Genomic DNA, 13,328 nt, shown 5'->3' with positions numbered 1-13,328 from the left:
AAACACAAACAGCAGGTCCGGATGTTTTAAGAGCATAATTTCTTGTAGCAGTAGTGTAGGCTAGAACAGAATAACACACTGTAGCTTAAGGCCCTCCTGAGTGTAAAATGATGGATGGTTCCCTCACTGCGCACTTCAGTGATCTTAATGAGTGGATCTGGAGAGCTGAACACAGCACTCTGAGCTCGTCGTCCTGATATTACCAGTGAGAGGTTACTCACCCTCTGTGTCTGCGGCCCATGGCCACAATCTGCTGACTTCTGTACAAAAGCAGTAATTTAATTAGAAGTGGCTTTGAGTGCTATATGTGTCCACTTCAGAGAGTTAATAGCAATGAATGTCAACAATCGCTTATAAGTCATATGATGTTAAACAGGCCATACAACACAGGACACTGAAATTAGATTTATTATTGGCTATCACAAAAACATATAGGCCTAAATTTAAGATTTATGTATTTGAATTGCATATCAAATTTACTTTCATGTGGATTACACAGCTTTAATACAAACTTAACATGATGCATTGTCAGTCATATATAAATATCTGTAATAGTATTAATAAACTAAATGAGTTTTAAATGCACAATAACTAGGTTTAGATATTTATCATCAATAAATTCAATCTCATATTTTAACTGTTGAATATTACTTGTTCCACAGCTGGCCATATATTAACCATGTTCATTCTTTTTAACTGAATGCATTTAATTGTTTCATAATGAACACATTTATACTGATTCTAAGCAATTTGAATAAGTGCATTTTGAAAATATGATTATTTACATAAAATAAAATAGATGCAAGAAGTTAATGATATAATGTGCCAGGAAACATACCTGTTTCATAACAGTTTAATTTACTAAACAAAAAAGTGTACTCCAAATGGATGAAAATTTGATATGCACTTCAAAAACACAAATCTTACTTTTAGGCCTAAATACTTTTTGGAGTGTATAATCTTGAAAAAAGCTAAACCAGCAAACATTCAAACCCAAATTGTTTCTTGGAAATGTATTAATTCAACTTTGAACTGACATGAATTTTTAAAGGGCATATTTTAGTCTAAAATGATGATGATCTCTCTGCTGTGCGTGTGCATTAGTTTCCTGAGACGTCCTGCCACGGGCTGTTTTATGTCTGATGAGGAACAGATACTGTCAGGTCAGGTTATTATCATGCAGGCTAAACGGGGAAGCACTTTTCTTAGCCAGTACCGTCCAGTCTCGTTGCTTAAGTTTTTATTACCACAAAGCATTTGTCTACATAACATCACAATATTTAACATGTTTACTGCCTGTTGCGTTTAAAGGGAATGTTTTCAGATAGACATTCAGTTATATTATGACATTATGATGTGTAAACATGCCAAGTAATACAGCACAAATAGTAGCCAACCTATTTTGTTTGAAAATATGGCAGTCATTCAGTAGATCAGATAAGTCCTACATTTGTGTACATTACATACATTATATATGTAACTCTTGAACTGTAAAATATCTTGACCAAACATTGACACATCTCTTGATGGAAATAACATCACAACATTTGTTTCCATCAAGAGGTGCATACATTTTTGGTCAAGATGTTGTATTGACAATGCAAGAGTCCAGCACTCTGTAAAGTCTCCTCCAGCACATCCCAAAGACTCTCAATGAGTTTAAGATCTGGACTCAGAGGAGCCGATTCATGTGTGAAAATGATTCTTCATGCTCCTCACAACCATTCTTTCACAATTTGAGCCTTGACATTATCATCCTGGAGTATGGCCATTATGTGTCTTCCGGTCTTTTAAGAAATGAAAAGCTACACACTAAGGGTTAGAAGAACTGTTGCCAAACATATAACATGCTAGTTTATGTCTAAATCTACTCTGCATGCACACAGACGTTCACGTTCTTGTGTTTGTCCCAGTAGTGACAATCTTCAGGAAAACTCGACACAGCGAAGCTCTCCTTGTGACGACTGACGGCATGAACCAGAAAGCCAGCTAACTGCTTCTCCAGAAGCTCCACGACAGCTTTGGCATCTCCCTTCCTCGCAGGACCTTCCATCATCTGTCTGATGCTCTCAGTGGGCACAGGCTGAGGGGCGCTGCAGAACGAGACCACCAGGTTTATGTAATTTCCTTCAGATACTTCAAAATAACTCTGTCCGGCCACACTCTGAAAGTTTTGTCCAGCTCTCAAGTTCCTAATTTTGCCCAAGTCACTAACGCCTCTGATGGACCAGCTCACCCAGTCGTACTTCTTCACCAGGAAGTCCAGCAGTTCCTTGGCCGTTTCCTGGAGGTTCCCATCCTCTCTTTCCTTCACAAGCCTATTGATGTCCAGTTCAGCTTGCTCTGGAAACGAATGCACACATTTCTCTATCGCTTCCTTCATTTTCATCTCAATTTCTTGGATCTTTGCGCTCCACTCTTGAATCTTCTCCTGCTCCGCTTCTTCTCCCTGAGTAAGGAAACAATATCCCAGCAGAGCGATTATTCCCAGGCAGAGCAGCTCCTTCAGCCGGACGCAGAAGTCTTCCAGGACCCTTCTGTTTCTGGCCTCGTATTGTTCCACAACATCCAGGATTGGCTCCCCAAATGTGCTGTTCCCCAACACAGCATCATAAAGCACACAGAGGTTTTTCTCTCCTCCTGTTATGAAAAAATGCTCCAAGAACAAGCGTTTTTTTACTTTCTTATACTCAGGTTTGGCCTCCAGAATGTCAATGTATTTTCTAAACTGGTTCCGCATATTTTCCTCCACAGAGAAGAACTGGGTATCCAAACGTCTCCTCCTAATCTCAGAGTCAATGTCTTGTAGCTGAGATGAGAGGACATCTAATTTGCTCCTCACAACTAGAAACTGATCTTTGACATATGTGATCTCCTTGCTCTCCACATTGTTGAGGACGAGCTTGAGGACTGGAGCTGCAGCCTCGAAGAGCGGCGACATCTCTCCAACAGCGCTGGCCAGCACCTCGGCTCCTCTCTCGAACATCTCCATCACCGCTTCAATGGCCTCCTTCTTCTGGGCTACAACCCTCTCTAGTGGACTGGACATTTCTGTAAAAGCAAAACCACAACACACACACACAAAGAAACACCACAGTTATATTAAGGTACATAAGTACATCATTTAAGCAAACTGTTATTTGCATAATTAACTCTTTCCCATCCATTGGGAGAATTTTCCGGCAATCCATGGGTGCGTCTCATTCAGCTCCCTATTCAGTAGTCAGGGCACTGATCAGGGAGTCTGCCATTTTAAGGGCTGTCTCAATCGCAAAATACATTCAGTGCAAATACAACTAATATGATTTATATTGGTTCATGTTCACATGTGAAAAAAGATAATGTGTTTAATAAGTTGTTCTGCAAAGTAAAGGTGTATTGTCAAGTGCCAAGATAAATTACGGTTTTATTCAGCTTTCTTCTAAGGTAAATGGCCAGGACCATCATAAGACATGGATCATGTATTAATGATTAGGCTATATATATATATATAATTTTTTTTTTTTTTGTTAAATGGTGCATCTGTCCACTGCAACAGAAGGTAGGCTAGTTATTTAAAATGTGCATCACTTTTGTCAGATATTTTGGATTTATGTTATCATAAATTAAAACCACAGTGACATATTCACGAGTTCACACTTACGAATGATCAGAGAGTAAAGGTTTATGCGTATTTGGCGTGCTGTCCGGGGGGAGGGCTCCGAGCTCGGAAATTGGGCCCGAACCCAGAGTACTCCCCCCGTCTCTGGTTAGGAAGATAGCCATGCAAGTGTGAGGAGATGGGGTGGTGGAGGGATGCTGAAAACTGTCGAGGAATAAGGGTGAGTTGACTGTGAATATTTATGGGTTTTACTCATGCTGATTGAGTGGATCTGTTGATTACTGATTGATGACAGCTGGTTGGAGTTACTTGATTGCTTGATCATTAGAACGTGTTCCTCCCGAACCTTGTTAATAAAACATCATGAGGAGAGTCGTATAGAATTATGAGAAAAGGTTTATGGTTTGAATCTGATATAACCCCTGAATAGTTCAAGTGATTTTAAAAAATCAACCATGCATCAGAGATAAATAACTGTTCAGCTGAAAAAAATAATAATAATTAAAATAGTGTTGTTCAATAAAATACACAATGAATCATTTAGGTTTTGTGAATCCAGAGTTCAAGAAACACCTTGCTAATCTCTCTAAAGCTCTAATGCAGTCTGCCTCGTGGATGTGTCTTAATTATGCGCATCCTTGAGATAACATCATCATCATCATCATAGCAAAAACATATTTAAACAGGTTTCTCACGCCTCTCAGGATGAAGAGCTGCTGGAAAGACCTCCAAGTTTCCAAATTATTCCCACAGTTTAAGGTTCGATTTCAAAGCAAAATGTCGTGATCAAAAGCTCACTGTGGAAAAGATGTGCGTGCGTGTGTGAGGGAGAGAGAGAGACAGAGAGAGACAGTTGTGCGCGCACTGATAGGTTTGGGGTCGTTTTGGAAAGCAGTTGGTAACTGTCGGATCAATGGCTCATATTTGACTGACAGCAGAGTATTTTTATAGTTTGTTTGCAGATGGATCTATGATGTCCTGTTGAGACATCAATTTTTACTCGAGTCTGTTTAATTGCAGATTATTTGTGCGTCGTGCGCAACATCTCACGCGCTGCTGGACATGAACGTGCGCAGATTTGGGATTTTGGTATCTCAATATCCGAAACAAGGTATTTTACACTATATTATAGCACATATTGTAAACTATTTATACTATTATATAGTGTTAGATTTTGTTAGCCATCACGACTCGAGTGTTTAATAGATTGTGCCTCAGTCAGTGAAAATGGACAGCTCATGGACTATATATACAGGCTATGCTCTTTTCGAAGCAAATATTTATTTATTTATTCAAATGTTTTAAATATTTACTTTAATTATTTATTTAATTTAATAGGCTATCATATAATTTACGTATTAGACTGAGGCTGGTTGTCACACTTTTTCCTTTAGGGGATTTTTTTAGGGTAAGTAGTTGTTTTTGAAAATAATGTTTTTAGAGAAACACTTCGACGTTTCCACTATATAAAATTACAATGTATAAAGCCGCAACATATAATAAGTTGTGAGTGAGTATAAGCAAGAGAGAATGAGAGCATCTGTGTGTGTGTGACAACTTGCCCCAACATATGCTTATGAAATGTGACCTTGAGAAGAGCCTTTTAAAGTCTACATTGATGACTCTTTCTGAATGTATTTCAGTGTGCCTTTTATGTTTGGCAGCTTGTTTATCCAACAGTTATTATAAAATAGAATATGTTGATACTGTAATTTTTTGTTTAATAACAGAATTTACAAAAATGTCTTAATTTCAGACAGCTTTGAACTTAGTGTTTGAAAAACCACAGAAAAGAACTGCCAGAGAAAAGCATGTTTGCAATTGGATTTAAATAGGCAAATGCTTAGCCAAATGCCAAACGATTGGATCATTATTGCAGTGATTATTATGTAGCATGTTATATTGGAAACAGTTCTTCTAACACTAATTGATAAAGTAATTAGCTTTTCATTTGTTAAACAACCATGGGAAGACACATAATGGCCATACTCCAGGATGATAATGTCAAGGCTCAAATTGTGAAAGAATGGTTGTGAGGAGCATGAAGAATCATTTTCACTCATGAATCGGCTCCTCTGAGTCCAGATCTTAAAGCTAGGGTTGGTAATCCTGTTCAGAAACATTTTTTTTATACTGGGTGAAATGGTCCTTCCATTCTGATAGTAGTCAATACATTATGTGTTTAGAAAAAGGAATGAAAAAAATCTGACCTCTGTAGCAGCTGTAGGACAGTAAAAACTCTGACCAATCACTGCCATTCAGTGCGAATGTAAAGAACCAATCAGATGCCTTCATGTCTCGTGCCCGAGCACCACTGCGTGCACAGCAGTGATGCGCGGGTCAATGTATAAACAACCCGCACCCGACCGACGTTTTCAACTAACCCGCCCGCAACTCGGACCGCAAAAAAAAAAGAAAGAAAATATTGTACCCGACCCGCGTTTTTTAAAGTAGCTATAGTAAATGCTCATCTCGTCATGGGCCATAGACGGAGGAACTAGGGGTGCGCATTTTTCAGAATGCTGTATGATATAGCCTAGTGTTTTGTAATAAATGCTTGATTTATTCATTTATTTCGTTTCATTTTCTTAACAATTAAGATGCTGCATGTGTTTATCCAGTCTAATCGACGTGTGCGTCTCTCCCCGGACTTTCCCAACAAAAATCCCGCCCCCTCTCAGCAAATAGGCTACATAAAACTGACATTACTGAGCTATATGCGTTTAAAAGTAGCCTATTAAAATGGCACAATGGCATTGCTCAGTTCAACGCGTTGGGAAATCGGGCATTTTGTCCCGCGTCAGCTTTTATTCAAAAGTTATAACGCGCTCAACATTCAAAAGGTAAATAAGGATTTCCCACTTTCATCTGCAGACTGCTCGTGCGTCATCCTCGCACATTCAGAAAATAAAGTGTAGACCTATGTATTTCATAGAACATTGTGTCTAGTAGGCTACTATATAAATTACAAAGGTAAACGACCCGACCGACCGCGACCCGAATATCATTAAAAATGGCACCCGCTCATTTTGGATCAACCCGCGCATCACTGGTAGGTACATGCAGCTGACTCCAAATGTGGATGCGCGTTCATGTTTGTGGGGGGGCGTAGCTTTGGACGGAGCACTTACAGGAGGGGGCGGAGCTTAGAAGAGGTGCCACTTTCAAATCTGGCTAGCTCTCCAACATTACCTACTCTAGCTTTTAACTCATTGAGAGTCTTTGGGATGTGCTGGAGGAGACTTTACAGAGTGATGTACTCTTGCATTGTCAATACAACATCTTGACCAAAAACTGATGCACCTCTTGATGGAAACAAATGTTGTGATGTTATTTCCATCAAGATGTGCACACACTCCATCCATTATAGGGTTAGAAGATCTGTTGCCAAAACATTTAACATGCCAGAAACATATAGTCACTGCAATACTGATCCAATCACTCTTAAACTTTTACATATTTTAATCCAAACAGCGATTCTTTTTTTTGTGTGTGTGGCCGGGTAGTGTATATTCCATCAATTACAAGGAATGAAATACAGATTCATAAATACCAGAGGAATAAGAGCATGAACAATAAGTGCTGTTCAAAAATTCTGGTTTTAGTTTTAATTGCTCTGAATAGTCTTCCTGAAGAGGGGTAAAGCGTTAGTTCTGGTAGGTCACGTTAGTCAAGCTCGCATCAGCTGATCCACGTCCACCTATAGGAATATGACGCCTATAAATATAAGCTCCTTCAGTATTATCAGCTATCGCATTTCTCAGGAGCGAATTACCCTCCTCCCTCCCCAGCTCCTCTCGTCAGTCAGGATTTGGGCTTCTGATTCCCCCTGAATCAGAATAAATTCTCGAATCATGTTTACTTTAAAATCTTGAATTAATGATATCTGCAATACATTCATGTTGGTTCTGAATTGTCAATCATTTGAGGATAGTAGTCCTGACAGAACTGTAGGATATTTCAGAATTGTTAGAGCTTTTCTCTGCAACCGTGAGACATAAATGTCATTAAAAGATCACAACCTACCGATTTTGAGGCAGACCGCACTATATTACGGATCTGACTTCTCTGCTGCTTATATTAATCAGGATTTGGCTGAAGAGTTATCTGGCAGAAAGTGAACCTTGACATTTCTCAGCGATAGGAGTAGGACTATAGGGCTTTTTTATTTATTGAGTGAACATTTTATCATGTTTGACTTTCAACAATCTAGCTATAATTAATAGTCTTGTTCTTTAGCATTAAGCTGCTATTATTATTATAATGATCTAAATCATAATGTGTAATGACTGTGTTTACAGTGAGGAATAACTAGCTAAATTGTAGCCTATATGTAATTTGGGTCATCTAGTCTAGTCAGGATAACACACACACACACACACACACACACACACACACACACACACACACACACACACACACACACACACACACACACACACACACACACACACACACACACACACACGGCATAATAAACACTATTTATAGCACAATCACAGTGCCCTTCACTTTGAACTATTGCTCCATGTGGCTGACTGAAATGAAAGGAAGAGTGTGTGTATTTCTCATATCTTTATTCACAATTCTGCATAGTACTTGAGACAATGGCAGAAGAATATAGCAATATAATGTAATTCTAGAGAGATAGAGATCTGCAGAAAAAAAACATTTTAAGGCTATACAAGTTATTATGATTACAGATTTGTAACATTAATCTGCATTAAAGAAAAAAAATATTTTGACTTTGGCAGATTCAGTTTGAGTGCGTGTAGTAAACTGTACAGAAAGATGAAAACATCACTGTCAGAAAATAATATCGCTGTATGACAGTATCATAACTTTTGTTTCACAATTGCAAATATTTGCAGGAACACATTAGGAATGGGTTAACAGGTTGATAGGTGGTTGCTAGGGTGTTGATAGGGAGTTACTAGGTGTTCTGTGTGGATGCTATAGGGTGTTGCTAGGTGCTAGATAGATAGATAGATAGATAGATAGATAGATAGATAGATAGATAGATAGATAGATAGATAGATAGATAGATAGATAGATAGATAGATAGATAGATAGATAGATAGATCAAATGTTTTTTTAGTTGTTGCTTGGCCATTGCTAGGGGTTTCTGAGTGGTTCCTATGATGTTGTTAGAGGGTAACTAAGGTTTTGAGAGGTTGTGAGAGCATTAGTTGGGATGTTTTAAGTAGTTGCTAGGACATTGACTAATAAAATAGACAGAGAAGATAGAAAGACAGATGAAAGAAAAGTCACATGAGCTAAAATCACTCATAAGTGCTCAGCACTTCTGACATTTTTTTGGCCACATCTTTCATTTTCTCTTCCCACTCGACGCGCAGAGCTTCTTCATCATCTCCGACGATGGCAGCGTAACTCATGAGAGCAATGAGGCCGATGCAGAACAGGTATGTGAGTCGCGTGCAGAGGTTTTTCATGACGCGCTGGTCACCCTGCGAATGTTTCATGTACACCTCCAGAATGGGCTGGCTGAAGATCTTTGATTCGCCCATCACCGCACCATAAAGTGTGTACAGGTTCTGGTCACACTGATTGATCACAAATCTCATTTCAAACTCCTTCTTGCGCTGTTCGTGTGCTGCCGACGCCTCCACGGTGTCCATGAACTTGTAGAACTGATTACGAATGTTTTCTTATAGTCGACAGTACAGACCATCCACCGTCTCCTTTCTGATCTGAAGTAATACATTCTGGTTCTGCTGTGAAATTTCATCCAGGGCTCGATTCACGCTGCCGAACTCCCGTCTGAGTTTCCGAATGTCTTCATCGTCCACATGGTGCAGCACCACCCGGATGAGAGAGCCGGCCACGCCGAAGATGGGATTGACCACCGCTGCCGCTGACGAGATGGTGGCCACACATTCTAGAACCTTCACAAGGCCCCTCTTCAGCTTCTCCGGGTCCTCGAAGATCTCACTTTCAGCCATTGAGTTTGGAGGAAGAGCCCTTCCCAGCGATGTTAACCTGAAGAAGAAACTGGTGATACAAAGACACACAATATGCAGACAATATTTAGTTTGAATCTTTACACTGCTCATTTCTAGAACAAGCTCATGATCACTATATTCACAGGTTATCACAGGTTAAAAGTCTGTTTAGAGTCTTTCTTAGCGGCCCCTAATTTAATAACAAATGATCATTTCAACGGAAGTGAATCAATCAAAACTAACTTCAGCTGGAAAATAACATTATTCAAGAACCGCTATAAAGCCAAAACAATCTCTGTTACCTTAAATGATACGTTTATCTCTGTAAAGCTGCTTTGAAACAATCTACATTGTTAAGATATGCATTGTTGTTCTATATAAATGAAGATGACTTGACTTGACTATTAACTTGTATAGAAAGCAGCTGAGTGAAGTTTCTTCCAAAATTGTTAAAAGTTGTCCTATGAACAATATTTAACATTTTCTGTTCCTCACACACACTTTTCGATCCCAAATAACCGCGAGGCTGCTGGCATCTCCGTGTAGCATGCAGTATTTCTTTCCTCCCCGAAAGAATCAGTGTTTTTGAACAAAACAGTTAAATTAATGATTCAATGACTCATAAAAAGAGTAGCTTGTTCCATTCTTGAATGAATCGGTTGAACGAATGATTCCATGACTCTCTCATGAAGACAGTGACTGCATCTGAAATCGCATACTTCCCTACTATATTGTAGGCAAAAAAACAGTATGTGACAAAAGAAGCATGTACGAATTCACAGCACTCATAAAATAATAGGCAAATAGTACCCGGATGACCTACTTCTTCTGGTGAGATTCTGAAGTGTGCATTCAATGGACATTTTACTATCCCATGAGGCCACTGGAGAGGATTTATGAATGGCAGTGAAGCGATGTAACTGACGCTGGTAGATCACATGATAATGACAACATGGTGAATATTAGTTTGTCCAGACATTCACACTTTACAGTACATATTTTATTAGCGGTCATGAAGTAAGTACTTATTCAATATAAGTACCTACTCAAGAGAGTATGCGATTTTGGATGCAGCCGGTCGCTAGTTTCGTTCCAGAATGAATCAGCTTGTGTTTTTGAATGAATCGTTTGGCAAAATGACTCAGTGACTCGCCCACAGACAGTAGGGCTGCGTCTGAAAAATTAGGCAGCTGATTTGTTGCCTCGCTGCCCTATCAGACAATGACATTGCAGGCAGTGCTCTTACATTACGAAACTGATTTCGGACAGACTTCTGAGGCAGCATAACGGTTTAATGTTCTACAGCAAAATAGAGAGAGCTTTGGAGATAAATAATCGAATATTTAATTAGTACAATAGTAATTTCTCAATAGAAAGGGGAAAGCACCTAGTCGCTTCTTTTGTTGCTAAATAAGCTTTTTTTATATGAATCGTTCAATGAAGGATTCATTGACTCACTCATGACTTACAGTCATTTGTCGCCACCTACTGGTGTATATAACTTGCAAAATAAGTCACTGAAATTTTCCATCACTAATGCACAGACTGACAGCCTGTCTGGAACATAAAACTTATGGACTACTTTTATATAGGTTTTTTGTCCTTTTGGAGAATGGATGTGGTCACTATGAGTTGTTGTATGGAAAAGTAAATTATTATTTTGTGTTCCACAGAAAGAAAACAACAACTGCAGAAACCATAATGTAGATTTGGAATTGATCTGAGGGTGAGTAAATAACGACAGATTTTTATAATTATTTATTTTTTGAAATGTGTGTTTCATATAACCTCAAATATGCTACAATGGGCTCTTACTTTGAAGTGTTTTCTGGGATGAAGGCAGTTTGCTGAGATAAAACACAATGATAAACACTCATATAAAATAATGATATAGATCATAAGGTGTTTTATAATGTACAATTTTGAATTCAAAATTTGAATGATACACATGATTTATAACCATGCTTATATACAGAACATAGAAATTGTTAAAATACTGTAAATGGTTGAAAAATAAGCAAATATTTAAATATTGAACTTGAATATCAAACAGACCTTACATCACTTTACAGGCTGCACTGCAAAAAAAAAAAAAATTCTTCTGTTTTCCAGTACAAATATCTAAACATTCCTAAATCAAATGCAGTATATATATATATATATATATATATATATATATATATATATATATATATATATATATATATACACATGCTATTTTATATAAACTATATATATGTATTATATATAAAATATTATATATTTTACTATGTATATCGTTTTTTGCAGTGTGTGAACTGTAAACAATCAGTTCTGAAACCATTATTTTGTTTGAATATCTCTCCTGTGTTTTGCGTAAATGTTTCTTATATACAAAGCTTTTTATTTTATAGAGCGCTGGGTGTTTGTTGCAGCTCTGGGATCAAGATAGAACATTTACAACTTTTTCAAGCAAAATCACAACCATTTAACATCCCTCTTTGTTTTCTCAAACAACGTGAGTATTTTAAAGGGGCTTCATCCCATCAACTTCACTCAGCTGCTGTCTGTCTTGTTATAGCGCCCTCTAGCTGCTGCTCCATGTTTCCGTGTTCATGCTGAGGATTGTATCCTCTTTCTGCCATTTTCAAACTTTAACAAACAATACCTAAAAAAACTACACATTTGCATATATTTTAATAACACTATCTAGTTGCCTGTGACGGATATTGCAATTATTACCTCTTCAGTTTGCTACCTCCCTCGTCTGTATGTCTTCCCAGCAGTCACTGCAGGATGGGCAGTTTCATATGAGCTCAGTGTGGAGGGGTGTACAGATGGACTATACCATTATCTTACAGGGTCCTGGTAAATGAAACATTATCATAATTCTATCTATCTATCTATCTATATGACCTGTCATTCACACTGTGAAAGGACGTAGATCTACTTTAGTCTTCATGCAGTGACATGGGTGGTGTTGTATGTACATAAATCTGGTTGTTTCTCTAAAATGGAGTGATGCAAATTGTATAACTTAACCCTTATGTGCTGTTGTGGCTGTTTTCAGCCACTATGGGGTATTTTTGAGTCTTATTTTGGCCATAACTTTTTCCGTGTTTCAGCAAATGGAATGATTTTTGGTGACAAAGCTTATTTTTACACATATTTTAGGAAAATGCTTTGAAAATTTTCAAAAACTCAACAGTACACTCTGGGCAAATTCACTACCCTTTCGTTATGTTCGTGGCTGAAAACAGCCACTACTTTAAACTGCTGTAAAAATTGATCAGATAAATATTTTTTTGCCATTTTTTTTGCATAAATCTATTAATCCACCTCAGTCCTGTTCAAAACTACTAAATGTTTTAAAAAAAGTCAAGATTTTAACTCTTTAATTGCCAAATTCATAAATTATGTAACTGATTTGGGAGGGGAAAAAACACAAAATTACTTATTTTCAATATAAAATGTGATTGTGGACTGGATTTTTTTTTACCTTTTATCACAGTCTTGGACATGTCAAAGATTAGAAACAACTTTGGTTTTGATGCATTGTTAGTTTTTGTGCAGCATCAGATTTTAACTTTTTCTCCCTCATTTACTGTTCGTGGCTGTTTTTGCCCCATTGACTTCCATTATAACCACATTTTTTGATTGCAAAGCCATGACACCATAAAATCATGCATTTTTGATTGTTGGTGGTTTTCCCTGTTGGGAAGAGGTAAAATTTTTAATTTTTACTGTTGATAACCAGGTGGCACCATTAACCCTTTATATAGGCC

General features: G+C 37.9%; 2 protein-coding genes across 2 annotated transcripts; both read right to left on the bottom strand.

Moving 5' to 3' along the window:
• Positions 1-600: 600 nt before the first annotated feature.
• Positions 601-4,421, bottom strand: LOC307005848 (protein rapunzel-like). Its single transcript, XM_079626346.1, has 2 exons — positions 4,297-4,421; positions 601-3,051 (listed from the first exon to the last, which is right to left on the bottom strand). Exon 2 carries the CDS (start codon positions 3,047-3,049, stop codon positions 1,868-1,870), a length of 1,182 nt encoding a protein of 393 aa, XP_079482472.1. The 5' UTR covers positions 3,050-3,051; positions 4,297-4,421; the 3' UTR covers positions 601-1,867.
• Positions 4,422-8,883: 4,462 nt separating this feature from the next.
• Positions 8,884-9,564, bottom strand: LOC307005851 (protein rapunzel; the record flags this gene model as incomplete). The annotated part of the gene is given in 2 exon segments (XM_079626350.1): positions 8,884-9,270; positions 9,274-9,564. Coding segments are annotated over 2 exon segments (678 nt in total).
• Positions 9,565-13,328: the final 3,764 nt, after the last annotated feature.

The sequence above is a fragment of the Phoxinus phoxinus genome (assembly GCF_949152265.1).
Source record: "Phoxinus phoxinus genome assembly, chromosome: 10".
NCBI lineage: Eukaryota > Metazoa > Chordata > Actinopteri > Cypriniformes > Leuciscidae > Phoxinus > Phoxinus phoxinus.
The sequence above is the reverse complement of the archived record's forward strand: the minus strand, read 5'-3'. Positions and strand labels throughout refer to the sequence as shown.

What these genes read in the sequence shown, in the direction of transcription:
- LOC307005848 (XM_079626346.1), bottom strand. Translation starts at nt 3,049, where the DNA reads ATGTCCAGTCCACTAGAGAGGGTTGTAGCCCAGAAGAAGGAGGCCATT.